The sequence below is a fragment of the Erpetoichthys calabaricus genome, chromosome 5, assembly GCF_900747795.2.
Source record: "Erpetoichthys calabaricus chromosome 5, fErpCal1.3, whole genome shotgun sequence".
NCBI classification, from domain to species: Eukaryota; Metazoa; Chordata; class Cladistia; order Polypteriformes; family Polypteridae; genus Erpetoichthys; species Erpetoichthys calabaricus.
Genome location: NC_041398.2, coordinates 195,850,136 through 195,868,763, shown reverse-complemented (window position 1 = coordinate 195,868,763; position 18,628 = coordinate 195,850,136). Strand labels below are relative to the sequence as shown.

Here is an 18,628-nt window from a genome sequence, read left to right as displayed (position 1 = left end):
TAAACATACTTAACATTTGTAAGTACAGTGTAAAGGATAAGTATGGCAAATCTGGGCTTCCTACGTATATTGGAAGTCTCAGAACTAGTGAGGAGGGGTTTCCCCTATCTATATATACAGTTTAGGGGGTACACCTGTTTACTCCCCTTGGGTGTTATAACAGAACATGAAACATACCTAACTTTTGTAAGTACACTGCAAGGAATGAGCACAAGAAATTTCAGCTTCCCACCTATGGAAAGTGGGAGAATTAGTGATGAGTCAGTGAGGGCTTTGCCTTTTATACGTATAGATAAACAGTAATAGACAAAGGCAAGTTCCCTAGTTGTTGGAACACAGGAAATACAAATGTTTAAGGGACGAGGGAGATGGTAATATTATGTACTGACGCTTTCATGCTCACCCCTCAATATGGACAGGAGTCCCAGAACGTGTCTACATATCATAAGGGAGTGTAGATATTTTTGGTGGGTTTGTTAGGTTGTTGTTTTCCACACTTGTGAACCCTCTACTGTATGAACATATAACAATCATAATCTGCTTTTAAAAATTTTTTTTAAGGATTTTATTATAAGATGCACACTCAAAATAGAAAAAGGAAAAATTAATGGATCAGATTTATAACACAAAAAGTGAACAAAAAATAAATATAAAAATAGGAAACATACTCCCTTGCAGTACACAGTATATACAGTAAGTAATGCCACAGACGGAATTATACAAACCTAATGGGCCTCTGATGCTCTATAAATAATGCTAACAAGAAAACCTAAGATAAATTCATCCATTTTAACAAGCAATTTGAAAAGTGAGACTGCCAATTTAAATTACGTAAACAAAGTCAAAACATTCTGCCCACCTGCACAGGTAGCACAAGCCTGATGGCAAACTTCACATTCTTTTCGATGACCATTATAGTATGAACCAGGATTGCAACTCACTATACATTTTGAGCCCTGTAAACTGTAAATCAAGACACACTTATTAATAAGGAATGACACAACAAGAAAATGCAGAAACACAGAAACATTTTGAAAAGTGGAATTTACATTTAATGCAGCCGTCTTACCTGAAGCTAACCGGAAGGAGAAAGATTATTTTTTAATAGTTAAGGCACATGTAATGATCAAGCCTGCAGTCTCCATTTCCTGATTAAAATTATGAAATTAAAATGAAGCAAAGTAAAAAATTTGCTTGGAGACTTGGATTGCATTCCATTTGGCCGGCATTTACAGATTTTATCCAAGTTATTAGAGAAGAGGTTTGAAAAGTTCAGTTATGGGTCAGAAGGGGGCCAAGCTGTTGCTAGTCCAAGCCTTTTATAGAAGATGAGATAAAAATTGCAATGACAATCTAAAATAACATCGGTCACAAAGGTGTTGCTGTGTCTCTTTTTAGCAAATGAATTTTGATTTTGTGCTGTTTTATGCTTATTCAAAAAGGTTACTAATTAGGAACTAAAATCTTAAAATGGGGCTAAACTAAGAATTCAGAAGGTGAACAACAAATCCAGAAACCACATCTGCAATTTTCATACTTTGCCGGGACAATTTCTACCACCTTTAATACTTATGTCCAAAATGTTAGGCAAAGGTTTCCAAAAATTATGTTTTTGTTGCTTAATACTATTGATACAAATACAAATAAAGCAACACAAGTGCCATAATTAATATTTGTTTGCATCAATTTTGTATACAGCATCTGCTTTTTCTTTATTCCCAGGAGTTGGTGTCTATTACTGTGGCACAAAGCTGGAACTACTCCTAGATGGGATGTCAATCCATTAGGCCAGTGTCATATTACACAGCTTTGAGTCATACAACATTTATTGACAGCCAGGTGCTGGATCTCACTGCCTTGATGAAAAATTGCACAACTAGAAACTGCAGGGGACAACTATTTACACAACTCCTTCACGACTTCTCAGCAATGTTACAATATGTCAAAGTACTGCAAGTTTACAGCATTCTGACAGCAGGCTGAAAGAGACGTTTTCCAGTTTGGGCAAGTTTGGCCCAATTTTTAAAATTTTTTATTCTTTCCTTGTACCAAGAACACCAGGCTTCAGACAAACAAGTCTCTTCTTTGCTGTACTTTCTAAAACCATTTCCATCAATAGCCCAGCCATTTCATTCTTTCTTTTGGGCTTCATTGAAAAAATAGTTGTACAACAATGCCAACTATCCATACATTTTCAATCCTGCTTAGGGCATTTACACGGTACAAACCATACAGATAACTGCTAACTGTTTTAACAATGACTGACATCAAGTATACTGTGGAAAGTAGGCATCATCCCATTCTTTGTCATACAGCATGTGAATTAGCTGTCTGTATAACAAATAGTTAGGAGGCCAAATAGAAATTCTACTCCATTATGTTAGATCTCTTCATTTTTGGCAGAGTTCTAAAGAAGAAACACACTTTCATTGTGCTTAATATCAAAGAGTTACATAGGATCCACTTGCTATGATTTTGTGGTTTAGGAATGTGTAGAAGATGATTTTTTTCCTTTTTGTTTCTATTTTAGACAGGTTAATAATTCATAAGGTTAGATTTTTGTGTTTAGCACACTGCCACTTTGCACTTAGCTTTTGGCAATAGCTGCTGTCGCTTTGTCTTTGTCCAGAGTTCCTGATTAGTTGTAATGATGTCTGTTGCAGTCATGTGGTCTCCAAAAGTTGTGATGTAACATATCATCAGGTCGTCACTACTTAAGATGGTGATGCAGGATTTAAAAAAGTCCAAGTTTACAAAAACTGAACATTAGGTGTTTCAACTGGTTAGGAGTTTAGACTAATGTTAATTTTCTCTGCTCAACTAGCTTCAACAGTGTTACTTCTAATCAATGACAGAATGGTAGTATAGACCATTAAGTTGCATCTAAATTACTGATGTTAAATTAATAGACTATTTTTGTCTTTATGGGATGAATCAGTTACACTGTATATTGCTGTAGTATCTGAGTTAGCTTGGCATACCATTGTTTTACAGTGTTTAAGGTTACAGTATAAAGCCCTAAAAAACAATCTGAGCATAGCTGGTAGTTTCTTTTTTAAGATGTAACCTCAGAAGTTATGTGCTACTTAAGTAGCATATTCTTTGCAATAAAACCTCAGAGGCTATGTAGCTAAAGCCAATGTCAAATTACGCGACTTCTAGTAGTGGGGTTTGTCTGACTCGTCGACTGAGGTTGCTAATCTTGATGCCGGATCATGTTAATTTAAACAACTGAAAATTACTGGGTATGTCAAATTTATTAACTGAGTGCAGACTTTCTACCACAGTCGTGCTCGCCCCTTTTTTCTGACAGCTAATAGCTTCCTGCCTGCCAAGGAGCAAAGGGTTAACAGGTGCAGTGAGTTTAGCTTCTATCTTGGACTTTTAATACTTTTTCAATTCCATCATGGTATGTAAAATATAAGACATCAGACGGACAAGCTTCTCTCCTGTTTGTGAGGTCCAAAACACCCAAGTTCTTCATTTCTTGTTGCTGCATTATATGCATTGTACTTCTGGATGACCGTTCATTGGTTGTCTGGTCTCATGCACACAGAGCCTGTCCCCATGACTAAAGACAATTTGATATTGTTGGAGGGAGTCATGGACTAGTTTAGTTGCTAGTTATGTCGAATTAGGTGACCGGCTTCATGGGTGTGTGCTGCCAATTTCCTCCGACTTGCTAAGATTATGTAAATTAAGGCTATGACGGAAAATTGCATAATGTGACATAGCCTTAATATGTCATGTGTGACATAAATACATTTCATTTGCTTCCACAGAGGCTAGCCACCATTTCTTTAGTGTGAACTATAATATAAAACCACAGAGCCTAAGTAAATAATTTAAAATGAACTACATGTAATATTAATTCTTATAAAAAATACTTAATGAATTATGAATGGTCAGATTACAAACCTCAAAAGCTGAGAAAAGGGCTATACTATTTTAGCAGATAGTCAAAAGTTAAAATTAACAATTTATAAATAGCAAACTTTCATTAGTAACAGACAGGGCAAATTAAATACAATAGAAATGTGCTCTGGAAGACTCGGCATGTTACCTATTAAGATTCTTTCTCTTTCCCATGTCCCAGATGTTTTCTTGCTGCCTTTTTTTTACAATGAGGTACAACATTATGCATTTCCTGTTTTAAGTATATTTACGAGCTACATAGAAGATCTGGTTCTCTTTACGAAGACCAACAGTAAGATGGTACCTTTAGGTTAGCAGCAAAAGGCATGGAACCATATTAACATACTGGAAAAATGAGGCAGAAGAGAATATGTGCTGCCTATCAAGTGTTTATTATACATGACGCTCTGAGGAGGCCAGGAAGCTAAGAATCAAAGCTTTAGATGGACTGGATGATCTTTAATAGAGATATAATGTCTCCTGTAATAGTGCTTATCCAACAAACATTTACCAAAGCTTTTTTGGGAAATTCCTCTTTTAGGTCTTTTAAAACTGAAAGCACGTCTGTGTGTACATCACTGAACTTTTTTTTTTTATATATTTTAAAAGTATTTTCAGTGTGATCCAAAAAAAATCCCTCTTTACATAACTAAGATTTGTTTTGATAGAGTATTTTGGAAAAGAACCCAGTCCCACTGAAGTATATTATTTCCATTAGCATTCCTGTCATTTTAGACTGTACATCTTGATGTTGTTTTTAAGTAAATGTGATTTCACAAATGCACATGTATTTTTTATGACTATGATCACATTATTGAAATTACATAAAACTCAAATATTTCCATAAATGCTGCATCCAGCAGTAGCACATGTTCCCTGGGAATGTGTTCATTAAGCAATGCAGTGCAAACTTTAAACCTATACATATCCCCTCCCAGACACCACAGCAGAGATTTTAAGACATGAGAAATATGGTACAAAAGAAAGGATACATTTATCTTTCTTTAAGATGCAGCTTTCACTCCTAATATACACTATAGTACAGTAGATAATATATTGAATACATTCATTCAGCCAAAGAGAATATATGGAACATTACAACCATCTTACAGTTCTTCAGTCGGGTCTTTGATAATCACATGTCAATCTTCGGAGGAGTCAGAGACATTTCTCTTAGGCAGAAAACCTGATAAGTTGACTTCTATCTAAGCAAACTGGCTTCTACTTTCAGTAACATCTACTAGGCCTTTTATACTTTTAACTTTCTTTGGCTCCAAAAATATGAACATGCATTCTTCTGACACTTGCCAAACATGGAATCTATTCTTTGCTAATACAGTAAAACCTTTTATTACCAATACTGTGGCAAATGATCATCTCCTGACTATTACCAAAAAGAAGAAAGTCACCACCTACATACAACATTTAACAGTCTTCTTGAGCTCTTCAATTTCTCCCTCTCATTACATTTCTCTCTTTCTTAGTCATTCCACTTATGATGCTTTATCTAACCAGTTTAGTCATTCTATGACTATTTGCTTGTCTGACTAGCTACATACTTTTATTGTTATGTCAAAACAATTTGTGCTACCCATTTAAGATGGGTTGAAATCTTTTTAATCAACGCAGGCCCCCATGTTAATATTTGCAGAGAACCATCTATTGAAATGTATTTTGTAATGCATGTAGTAATACAAAGCATTACATTTTCCATTCCAACAGATGGAGCATCACAAACATTGTTAGTAATAAATTTCATCACTACAAATGTCTGTGACAGGCCATCTGTTGGAATGACAGAGACACAGCGACTGGATGGACATGAAGATACACAGACACTTGTTCTTTTAATAAGGTGGACTGAAACAGAGACCCTGCTCCAGTCACTAAGCTTCTTTAAGGTCCCTTTTTACAATCCTCACACTGTTACACCTGCCTCCAGAAAGTCTTAACTTTTAGCAAATCTCATTTCTGAACTGGAATGCAGTACACTACAGAAATATATAAACATGAATGTTTAGCATGAGTATATTAAAAAAAAAAAAAAAAAAAATCGGTCACACAGATTAGAATATGATCATTAGCACTTTTTACACTCTGATAACAACTATGTACTTGATTAATGAATAACTAACTAAACTGCATCTTGTAATACTGCAAACTGTACTGTAATAACAATGGGTTCTTCATGTTCTCTAAAACTGTATGACCCACAGTCAAACTTTTTTCTGTAGATATTAAAACTATCCTTTAATCTAGAGAGGACCACTCAGTGTCAATTCCCTACTCTACTGCTGCTTTAAATGCTTACATTGACCTTGCTCTTGTACATTGCATTCAAAAATGGGTTACACTTTAGTTTATGTACTGCAAAAATGCATCATTACTCATTTACATTCCTATGACAAGACCTTAAAAGGGTTCTTTTGATCATCATAACACTTACAAATCATCTGTAGACAGGTCCTTCATCGTATGGTGACATGATGTTAAAATTGCTTGTTAATATGAAAGATTCATAGATTTTGTACTAAATATGTAATACTAGCCAACCCACGGCGTACCATACGCCGCATAATCAGGCTGGGTTTTTAATGATTTTTAAGCACAGGAAAAAATTAACATTTGAAAAATCCGGAGGAGAGGGGAAGGACGCCGATTACGCCCCATCCGTCATGCTAATCTGCTAATTTCTCGTTCAGTAACCTGTGAGTAGTGATGGGCGGAGTGAAGCCTCGCGAAGCATCAACATGTTTGAAGCAATTGTGTCGGAAATCGTATCGAAGCTTCGAAGCATTTAACACTCACCTCTGTAGTGACACTTCCTGGCCATTTTTATTAACGTTACAGAAACTTATGATACACTTCAATGACGTCTGTTAAAACTCGTATTGCTTTTATTTTTTCGCAGCTACAGACTGACAACGAAGAGAAGGGTTCGTCAGCAGCTTCTAGTGTGTGATGTGTAAAAAATATAAATATAACTTCTTTAACTGCCTTGTGGAGCTGTAGTAGTACGGCTGCTTTGCAGTAAGGAGACAGTGGAAGATTGTGGGTTCGCTTCCTGGTTCCTACTTGTGTGGATAGCAAATTATCCGCGACAAACAAACTGTTTTACATGCTGCAAACCAACCCGAGGCGTAGTATACGCCGCTTTTTCAATGTTTTTTAAGCAGATGGAAAAAAAATGAACATTTGCAAAATCCGTAACGATGCTTTCAGTAAGTACAATGCACACGCGTTTAGTTTGTTGGTGACTTTTTGCCAGCTGTCTTTCCTGGTTTGGGCTGTTTTTGCAGTGTTACCACTTGTGCATATTAAATCTTGAATTCTTTTGAGTAACTAATTAACTAACTAACACCCACCCACTCAGCTTGTGTGAAAAAAATGCGCCCGTTCTTTCATCATTTTGTTGCAGCAATATACATTGTGTTTTCACTCAGCGCGGAGGTGCGCATTCATCTAGGATTATTACATCCAGCTAATCTGCTACACGACTGCGTTTGAAAAACCGACTTATCCCTGATGAGTTTCACCGGCATTAATGATTAGGAATCTGGTTGGAACAAAACACTGCAGCCACAGGGGTTCAGCAGGACCGAGTTTGGGAAACACTGCTGAACACTCGTGGCTCTTGCCAACTCACGGCGTATCATATGTCGCATAATTATGTATTGATGGGTGAACACTTTCTGAACGACACAGTTGTCCAAACAGAAGTGAAAGTAAAATCGAGCCTGGTGCATTATTTAACTGCATGCTCTGTCTTGTAGCGCAGTGGTAGTGTTGCTGCTTTACAGTAAGGAGACTGTGGAAGATTTTTGGTTCGTTTGGGCTGCATTTGCAGTGTTACCGCCTGTGCATATTAAATCTTGAAATCCTTCGAGTAACAAATTAACACCCACCCACACACACACAGCTTGTGTGAAAAAATGCGCCCGTACTTTCATCATTTTGTTGCAGCCTATCAAAGACTTGCTGCCCCCAACTCAAGGTGGCTCAGAGGTCCATGTGTAGCGTACAACAGATGAACATAAATGACGCCGTTTTTTCCGAGGGGTCGCGTCCCAGTTAGTGGGCGTGGCTCTGCGAGTTGTCGTCGTATCCAATGGTCATAGAGTTGGTGGGCGAGGCTCTTTCCTACTTGTCGGCGGCTTAGTGAATCCACGCCTCTTCCTGCGTGCTTTCATGGGTGTCTTGTTTTGGTGTGCGTGCTTTCATGGGTGTCTTCCCCCTTTGGCGGCGACATTGTGAATTATTTATATAGATTAAGAGAAACACGACCCTGTTAAGCCAGCACAGGCCACTCCAGGTTTTGCTAGTCAGTCACATTGCCGAGTTGAACAAACACTTTACGGATGTTTTGTAAGTGTTATGGAGACCCAAAGAAGTATATGTTAAGGTTTTTTTTTTTTTTTACATAATAATACAATAGTAAATGAGTAATAGATGCATTTTTGTAGTATCTAAAGTGTTACCTAAAAATGACGCAAATTGTGACATGCTCCATTGGTAACTATATGTTTATTTTTCTAATATTCTTTCTTATTTATAGTCATTCATTATAGACTATCACTAATGCCTCAAATCAGTGTTTATCAAAGTGTGTTCTGCAAGAATGTCTTATATTGTTTCATTTGAGCAAAGACATTTACAATCACTCATGTACTTTAACCTATTATATACTTATTCAATTTAAAAACTTGAGCATACCTACTGTTTAGTCACATCCTTCACTTACCCATTCATATCATAGCACAAACTTCATTTATTTAAAGGCATTTTTAATTGTCTTATTTCTATAGAAATAAAAAATTCTAACAAGCACAGAGATGGAAAAATCCAGACATCACACAGAATTAACAGCTTAGCCTTCTTGTGGGGGGTATTTTTCGTACGTGGATTACTCGTTTAGCCGGATGTAATTGTTGACGATTTGGCCTGATCCTGGATCTGTCTGTTTTTCGAAACTCTTGCTGGATGTGTTGTCATAGCAACACATCCTAATCCTCAAACCTGCTCGGTGCAGGTTTGTTCTATGTAAACAAAGATTAGCTCACACACTTAATCAGTGTCCATGCATGGAATTCATTCAGTCATGACTTCGCCGTTCATGAATGAGCGACCAATTGATATCGGTATGCAAATTATAAGAAGGGAATTTCATATGGAGAGGGTTTTGCGTGATCGGCAAGATCCTTTATTGCTCCCTGAGGAAATTCTTTTCGAAAGATACCGCTTTAGCCGAGGGGGAATATTGTACCTTAAAAATTTATTAGGACCTTATATTCAAAGTCAAACTTGGCGAAGTCAGGCTCTCACAACCACACAGACAGTAGGCATTGCTTTGAGGTTTTTTGCAAGCGGCTCTTTTTTTTTATATACTGTAGGCGATGCAGAAAATCTATCTAAAAGTGCAGTTTGCCAGGCAATTCGTAAAGTCTGTTTGGCTCTGAAATATTAACTTTGGGTTTTCATAGTGTTTCCTGGACACCTGCATGTGCAGACAAAAATGGCGTTTCATGCCATTGCAGGTAGGTAATACACAGGTAAAAACACCCACAGTTCCATGAAGAATCTCACAATCAGCTTAACATTCTCATTACCCAGGGTTTCCAAATGTGATTGGGGCACATGGAACTGATCAGAGTGGAGTTTGATCAAACATTATTTGGAAAATGTACCTCTCCTCCTGATGAATAATCAGACACAGTGTCTTCATCAAATATTTGACCTTTGTCAATATCTCGTTGGTCAGACAAGTTCTAGGGATATGACATTCCCTGCAACTGACCCAACAATAAAAGAGGGCTATATGGAACCTACCTATGGCACACATTGAGGACAAATATATGCAATGACCATCCTTTACCTGAAATGAAGTGACCACTGCATCCTGCCACTGGTTTTGAGGAGGACCTTCCCCCTGGAATGCCCTCAGAAACAGGGCCATGGGCATTTTGCTGGAGAGCCAACTCTTCTGCAGGGGCTAGGTCTGGACCGCGTGGACCTCCACCTGTTTTTTGCTTGTCTGCCTTCTTATTAGCTTTAAAATTAATGTTCTTTACATTATATATGATTGTTTATGTCAACAATTCTTTAAATAGTTATATACCAATATTTACTAGTTTGAAGTATATTCTTGTACTTCACTTTAACCTGTTCCCTTGTTCTCCTTGTGCTCATGTTTGATCTGGAATTATGACATATTAAATAATAATTAATCTGACACATAGGAAATGAAATGCTGCTTTCAGTAAGTTCAATGCATACTACTTAGCGTTTAATTTGTCGGACACTTTTTGCCAGCCTTCTTTTCTGGTTTGGGCTGTTTTTGCAGTGTTACCCCTTGTGCATATTAAATCTTGAAATTCTTCATGTCCTTCGAATAAAAGGTCTTGCTCCGCTTGTGTGAAAAAAAATGTGCCCGTTCTTTCGTCATTTTGTTACAGCCTATCAAAGACTTGCTGTTCATGTTTTCTAGACTCAATATATATGGGCTTTTCAATCAGCACGGGCGCCCGCATTCATCTCGGATGATTAGATCCAGCTAGACTAATCTACTACACGGCTGCGTTTGAAAAACCGACTTATCCCGGATGAGTTTCACTGGCATTAACTCATCCAAGATGAGGCACTTGATCGCGGATGATTTAAGCGACGTACGGAAAATACCCCCCCTGGCCTATAAAATTCTACTACAGAGAAGAGTTCAGACATGACATATAATGGTGCTCCATTCAACCTTGTAATGGATGCTAACAGTGTCTTTCTCCTTCTTTGCTCCAGTCCTAATGTCTCACAGTAATTGTGCTTCCCATCTCTCTGAAGTCTGCCAACAACTCCCACTCTAATCGGTTTATGGCATAGCCTTTAAAATCATTCCAAAGCTTCACCAGTTTTCTTAAAAATTTTTTTTTAAGTAAATAAAGACCACAGATGTGCAGACTGCAGATGTAAACCAAAGTCTATCTCCGTTTAAATTTTATTAGTCTGCCTATGCCTACAATATTTTCTATCTTCGTATCTTTCATTTATCACCTGTAATCATGGCTTAAACTTAATATGATGAAAACTGCTCCAGTCTTGTACCATATTTTACACTGAATCAGTGGCATTATGTATGTTCATTTTATAAACTTTTGTGGTTTATGTTATGATTTATTACAGTTTCACTGCTGCATATTACATCTGCTAGTATTATTTTAATATCCAGCTTTAGAAGTTAATGCAACTTAACAATACTGTAAAATCACTGGCATGAGAAACTCTGATCACACTCAAAACTTTTTCGCTAGTTCTTTGTCACTTACACATATTTATTTTTACAACTGTCAGGCCATCCATGCTTGAATAGGAACTGTGTTAAGTTTATATGTTTGCTTGACAAAGTTTTTAACTTTGTGTGATCTTTGTAATTTATCCATCTCTCCCTTCTTGGTTCATATTTTATGCATTACTTGTAGTTCTGTCTCTTTTCTCACCTTTTTGCGAGTGATGATCACTACAATTCAATTTACTGATTTGATTTTTTCAAACTACTCGTTTGAATGAATAGATTTTTTAGATTCAATAACAGGATCCGGGGCCTGCAGTTCTACCTTTTCTGTGTGTGTGTGTTGAGGGATTGGGTTCAGGGGTGGAATTGCAAATATGTAATGAAATAAATCACACTAAATTAGATATTAAAGGGGGGGGGGGGCACCTAAAAATGCATACTGTATAACATGATCCTCTTTTACAGCAAGAAGCATGTCAACACAGTGAAAATGCATAATTAATGTAAGATGATGAGTTCTTGTATCATACGTGAACAAGAATTGTGTGATTTGTTTGTGTGTGATGATTCAGTTCAGGAATCAGATCGTGCGAGTTTGTTGGAGAAACTCATTCATTCATTCATTCATTCTCCAGTTCTGTTCGACTGTAGTGTAGCAATCACTCCTGCTCTTTCTTCCAATTGGAAGTATCATTTGTCCAAAAATTAAAATGTATTGAAAGAATAAATATGTATAACCAATGCTTCAATCATGGGAAATGCATTATATAAATAAAATACTGTGTAGTGACTTAAAACACAGTGCACTTTAAACAACAGGACAGGAAGTTCGCATACTGTAAATTACACTTAAACAGATTCTAAACCATATGTAGAACCAAGTTAACTGTCAAAAATGGTGCCCGAGTTTTTTTTTCCCTACTGTGTAATTACCATATTATTAGGCTGGAGATTTATAGTTACAGTACTCTAAAACCTTCTGCAAACACATCTCCATCAGCAATCATTTGGTAATGAACACAGACACATTCCAAATTATACAATTAAGAACTATCCATCCACCTTTTAATTTTCCATGGTGCTTATTATTACATTATGAAACACAACCCTTAGTTACTCATGCTGGTCCAATTTAGAATGTTCAAATAACAGGAAAATGCAGCTTTTCAAGGTGGTGGAGTATCTGTAGGAAAACCTACATAGATATATGGAAACAATCAAACACCACACAGGCACAGTCCAGGCCTGAAATCGAGAGCTATGAGGCAGCAAGTGCTTAATAACCTCTGAGCCACCATGCCAAGTCCAATTAAAAACTAATTACACTAAATATGTGCAACATAATCCTAAAGACAGTTTACTTGAATGGTTATGGGCTGAAAATTTGATGTAAAAATAAAAAGCAAATAGGGGAAAAAAAACACAAAACATGGGGTGCAGTACTAAAACATTTCCACAGAATTAAATGATACGTGTAGGACTGAAAAGACAAAAAAATATGTGAGAATGTATTACCTCAGTCCAGGTCTGCATTCTGTACAAGTCTGTAGTGTTGTACATTTTTTACAGTTTTCACTACATTTCCTGCATATATTGTCTTCTGTTAAAGATAAAAATGAAATAACATTATAAAAACGAACACATAAGAATCTTAAATCTGAAAAATGGAAGAAAAATGTAAAAAAATATATGAAAGCTATGTTTCCAAACCAAGCACTTTCCAAACTGCTGATGTACAGAAGATTATATTGTTAGAATTACCACCTCAAAGCGCTTTCAAGGTTTATTCTAGGCTGTGGCCATTTCTATATGGAGTTTATATGGCTGACCCATGTTTACAGTATATGAATGTGTTTGTGGACTGTGGTTTTTCAGGATCCAGAAATATGGCATTTTGTTGTGTGTTGTGGTGTCAAGTGAGCATGTACAATCTTGAGTATGGCCTGCTACAGGCTGCTTTCCAACTTGTGGAGCTGAAGCCAAGTCCCGAAAAGTATGAGCTTGAAAACTAATAGATGACCTTGCCCAACTTACCATAAACTAACTGGCATCATGTTGTTTATACGGAAAACTTTTGAAACGGTAATCTAACAATCCACAACACAGAAATGAATGGCTACAGTAAAATTTATTAACTTCTGTTTCTAAGCTGTAGTTGATAAACTGTCAAAAAGTCTGAGAAATACAAACCATTGGTCTTTCCTGCATTGAAGTAGAGTAAATGTGCAAATTATTTGCAAAAACATAGTGTATACAATAAAGCATTTACCGGTATTACTTTTTCTAACATAGCAAAAACAATGTGTTTATTAAGGACATAATGAGAACCATACATAATTAAATGAAAAAAAAAAAATTAACTAACCCATTACCTCACCCCTTTGAGTTTAATGACTACTTCAAGCTGCACTCTGTCTTCTGAGGTTTAGTTTTTTTTTTTTTTTTTACTTTACATTTGTGTGATTTTCAAATAAAAATGTGCACTCATATGAATCCTGAGCGGAACTTCATAGTACAAGCAAAAACACAGCATTTGCTTAATATTATATATATAAACATATTTTATATATATATATATATATTATAAATATATTTTATATATATTTTATATTATATATTTATTGTTTGTTTACCTTCACTATAGCAACCGTTTTCCTGAAATTGCACAATATTCAATTTTCCCGCAAGATATATTTTCAGTAAATCTTCCTAAAATAGTGTCTACCTTTAATGTATATATTAATATTAAGTTCATGTACAATGCAAATGACTGATGTTCTGTAAGGATTAAGTTCAGAGCCTGATGCCTACCTCGGAGAATAATACAGTGTACTTTGGAAATATGAGTTGTACTGTGGCAAGGATGTTGAAAATCATGGAGAGCTTGTTTTACAGTACTTTTTTTATACTTAAAAACCTAAAGTGTCAGAAAAATAAACGTCAAGGATGAAAAAACATCCTTCCAGGTTTACAATGGATATTGAAGTTGTGGTAATGAGGACTCCTTCAGAAAGGCTTAGAAAGCACATGATGATAATTGAAAACCACACTGAGTCACTTGCCTTTATCAAGGTAGAAGCTCTCTGGACAAGTAGATACACAACTGTTTGTTTCTTCATTTAAAAAATAACCAGTCTTGCATGAAGTACACTGATCAGAGCGTCCGCCAATGCAAGTCTCACACAGTGAGAAGCACTTCTTGCAGCGTTTCTTATCATCTCGAAAGAAGCCAGAAGGACATTCTGAAACGCAGGTTCTGCAGAAAATTGATGACATTTTCTGAAACACATCTTAGCAAAACCTCAAAAAGTCATGCATACAATAGATATACGTTTAAAAATAAAAGATGAAATGTTTGGTTAGATAACCAGTTTATTTAATGTGGTAACATACTGCTTACTTCGAGTGACAACTATAAAAATTTTGTCAGACATTTAGAAAACTAGATTTATATTCTGGGTTCAGACTATATAAGCAAACTATTTTTTTTATATATATTCCTTATAACTGAAGGACTGATGGCAAAGGAGAAATGTAACAGAAAAACCATACTGTATCGTTACAAAGCTTGAAATTTATATTTTATATTTTTTTCCAGGAGAAAAAACAAACAATCACACTACAGTATGTTTTAGCTTATTAATAAAACTAATAACATTATCATAAAAAATAAGTTATGAACCCATCTAAAAGTCAAATAGAATTGTATTGCTAACATTGTATAACTAAACTGCTTACAAATTTACTTAATTACCATTGATGAAGTTCAGTAACTGCAAGAAAGACTGAATGATGCTTTGTTTACACAGGCTCGCCCATCTCTGTAAAGACTCCTGCCCCAGAGACCTCTGACATTAAGCACATAATTTCTTTTGTACAGTACAATGATTGTTAGACTATAGGCCATGGTTCGCGGACATGTTTGTGATGGGTCGCCACATGATTATGTTGTAAAATTAGTCTATTTGGCAAAAGTGCAATTCTAAGGCAAATGACATACCCTCAATTTAACTTACTTCTCATTGCAGTAGTGTGAAATCCGTGACATAGCCTATAAACAACAGAACTGACACATCACATATTTTGCTTCATTTCTAAGGTACAAAAATGAAACAAATATTCCTGACGTCACCACCAGCCCTTCATAACAAAACTGAAATTACTGACAAGCAAAGGCACATAAAAGAAAGCAGGAGGGAGTATGGAATGATAAAGACAAGCTTGTGAGATGAAGAAGCCATGGTACTGGTTTGAAATGACAAAACGGTGTGGTACAAAGGATGTAACCAATTTCAGGGTGTCGGAGGGTGGAAAAATAATGTATATATAGTGCAGTGGTAGATTTATATACAGTGATCCCTCGCTATATCGCGCTTCGCCTTTCGCGGCTTCACTCTATCGCAGATTTTATATGTAAGCATATTTAAATATATATCGCGGATTTTTTGCTGGTTCGCGGATTTCTGAGGACAATGGGTCTTTTAATTTCTGGTACATGCTTCCTCAGTTGGTTTGCCCAGTTGATTTCATACAAGCGACGCTATTGGCAGATGGCTGAGAAGCTACCCAACTTACTTTCTCTCTCTCTCTCTCTCTTGCGCTGACTTTCTCTGATCCTGACGTAGGGGGTGTGAGCAGGGGGGCTGTTCGCACACCTAGACGATACGGACGCTTGTCTAAAAATGCTGAAAGATTATCTTCACGTTGCTACCTTCTGTGTGCAGCTGCTTCGCATACTTAAAAGCACAAAGGGCACGTATTGATTTTTGACTTTGTTTTTCTCTGTCTCTCTCTCCCTGCTCCTGACGGAGGGGGTGTGAGCTGCCGCCTTCAACAGCTTTGTACCGGCGGTGCCTCGCATACTTAAAAGCCAAACAGCCCTATTGATTTGGTTGCTTTCCTCTCTGTTTCCTTTGAAGAGGAAGATATGTTTGCATTCTTTTAATTGTGAGACAGAACTGTCATCTCTGTCTTGTCATGCAGCACAGTTTAAACTTTTGAAAATGAGACAAATGTTTGTTTGCAGTGTTTGAATAACGTTCATGTCTCTCTACAACCTCCTGTGTTTCTGCGCAAATCTGTGACCCAAGCATGACAATATAAAAATAACCATATAAACATATGGTTTCTACTTCGCAGATTTTCTTATTTCGCGGGTGGCTCTGGAACGCAACCCCCATGATGGAGGAAGGATTACTGTACTAAATGTTTTGGTGGCCATGGATGATGTGCTGTGGCACAGAAGAATTCTTTCTCATATATATTTTTAAATAGTTTAATACATTTTAATTTACTGGATGTGTAAACAAAGTGTTTCTACTATTTCTGTTTCACAATGCCTGTAAGTAGCACTGAACATTTCATACTGGACTGTGTGCTGATTTCTTCTTCAAGATTTAATCATCTCATTTATAAAATACACAGAACAGATAATTTTGTTAGTGTGTCTCACTTTTTTTTTTTTTTTTATACTAAGTTTATAGAATTGTTAAAAGAAAACAAAGATATGCTAAACAATTTGTGAACTGATTTAAAAGGATGTATGGTAATGGTTGAGCTCATTTGAATTACATTATTTTAAAAACTAATTTTACTTAAAACAAGGTAAGTAGAATCTCCAGCAATTATTTTTGCCTACTCTTCTCCTTATCTAGTGGTATTAGTCCAGTATCAAAATAAGTGACCATTCACATGATTCTTTCAAAATTCATCAAACCCTCATGCATGACCCATTATAAATAAGAACTTATTTCTCTCAGCTTTACTAAAGCTTACACTAAGTATTTACATCGGCAGAGATATACCTCAGGAATCTCTTCCATTTTGAATGCTAGTTATTTTTTCACTAACCATGTGTTTGCTTTCCAAATTTCTCTTTTAGTAATGTTCATGTGAGAAATATCCGTGAAATTAATGAAAAAAAAAAACTATTGCTGTTTTTTTGCTATATAGCCATTGTCTCCTGTCATTATAGTATTAATATTTTTTTAGGTCCCAGTATGGTATCTATTTTCTTATTTGGACCTTAGGATTAAAAATTGCCCCACTTTAGTACCATATTTCTTTGTCTCTGCTGTGATTACAATATACTGTATATTGGCTGCAGTATTAAAAAGAACACATTCCCAGGATACAGTGAGGTTCAGCATATTGGAAAAAGTTATGCTTGCAGCAGACTACTTTAACTTATGTTAGAACATCATATTATTTTACTTCTTTACCTTCATAAATACCATTTACAAGCTTATAAATATAGCACAATAAAATGATTTTCACTGAATTACATTTCATTATTTCAAATGATTGGGTTAACAATAATAAAAAAGTCTCCTAATTAGAACCTGAAATGAAAAAAAAACTGTTATTGTTGTTAAAAGTATTGCAAATACATAGCACAAGATACAGGTTTATTTTCAACCCGACTGCAAAACTTTCAATCTTCCAGGCATGAACTTCAGTTTCAGTCTAAGCTCTTTCTTGGCACCAGTCTCATGTGCTGTGGCAGAGCTGGACTTTTAGCCCATTTCTGCAGCTGCTGCTTCTTCAACCACTGTCTCTTTTACAGACTGCCCCATATCTTAGGCACTGGCCATTTTAAAGAGCTAGTTTAATAAGCAAGAAAGTCAACAAACAAGTCCATGAAAATAGTCTCACTAAATGTAAAGGAGAATTTTATAACAGACTAACAAAAAATTAAATAAGAGAAGGTCATTCAGTGCAGTGGACCTTGAAAATTCCTATTCACCTAAATAAGCAAAATCATGCTAAAAGGAGAGAACGTCCACAAGGTTGTACTTCTACACCTCCATCAGTGTTTCTGTAAAGTTAATATTTTGTATTCCTCAAATAACTTTAGTTATTACTTTACATATGAATAATAAAATTCATCTATAATTAAAACATTTCCATCTAAACTTTTTATATTGGCACTATTAACACACTCCCAATATCATGCTCCTAAAATTGCACTTTTCTATTCTATTACTATTATAATATATAATGACAAGTGCAGGCTTTGCTGTTTCAAAAGAGGACCAAACAACATTTGTGCAGCAGTATTGAATTATAGTAGTTAAGCACTTCGTCAGCTGTAAGGTCAAAATAGAGAAATATTCCATCCTTTAATTATTAGGGTGAAGACAGAACTTGTACATTACTGTACATCAAAACAGTATTATAAGTGACTATATATTTTTATTTTAAACAGTTTCAGTATGATACATTTAAAACAAAAAGTTAAATTTTAACATTTTAAAGAGATGCAACAGACAAAAACAATTTTTTATTAAAATTCAGATCACATTTATATTGCTTTGCATTAACTTGACTCTAATTTCAGGGTAGATGAGGAACAACAGAGTTGTAAATTAATTTAATTTTCTAGAGGGATTTCATCTTTAATATAAGTTAAAATTTTATTGGCGTGTTGCTGGA

At 35.8% G+C, this 18,628-nt stretch overlaps 1 protein-coding gene across 4 annotated transcripts in view; it reads right to left on the bottom strand.

Moving 5' to 3' along the window:
• pcsk5b (proprotein convertase subtilisin/kexin type 5b) overlaps positions 1 to 18,628 on the bottom strand; it is a 522,800-nt gene that overhangs the window by 197,110 nt on the left and 307,062 nt on the right. For 3 of the 4 annotated variants that reach the window (XM_028802364.2, XM_028802367.2, XM_028802368.2), the window contains exons 16-18: positions 14,257 to 14,450; positions 12,710 to 12,794; positions 860 to 963 (exon numbers count right to left, since the gene is read on the bottom strand). In XM_028802364.2, coding sequence (XP_028658197.2) covers positions 860 to 963; positions 12,710 to 12,794; positions 14,257 to 14,450 — 383 coding nt within the window. The remainder of the gene's footprint in view (positions 1 to 859; positions 964 to 12,709; positions 12,795 to 14,256; positions 14,451 to 18,628) is intronic. The other variant, XM_051928456.1, reaches the window with a different exon arrangement.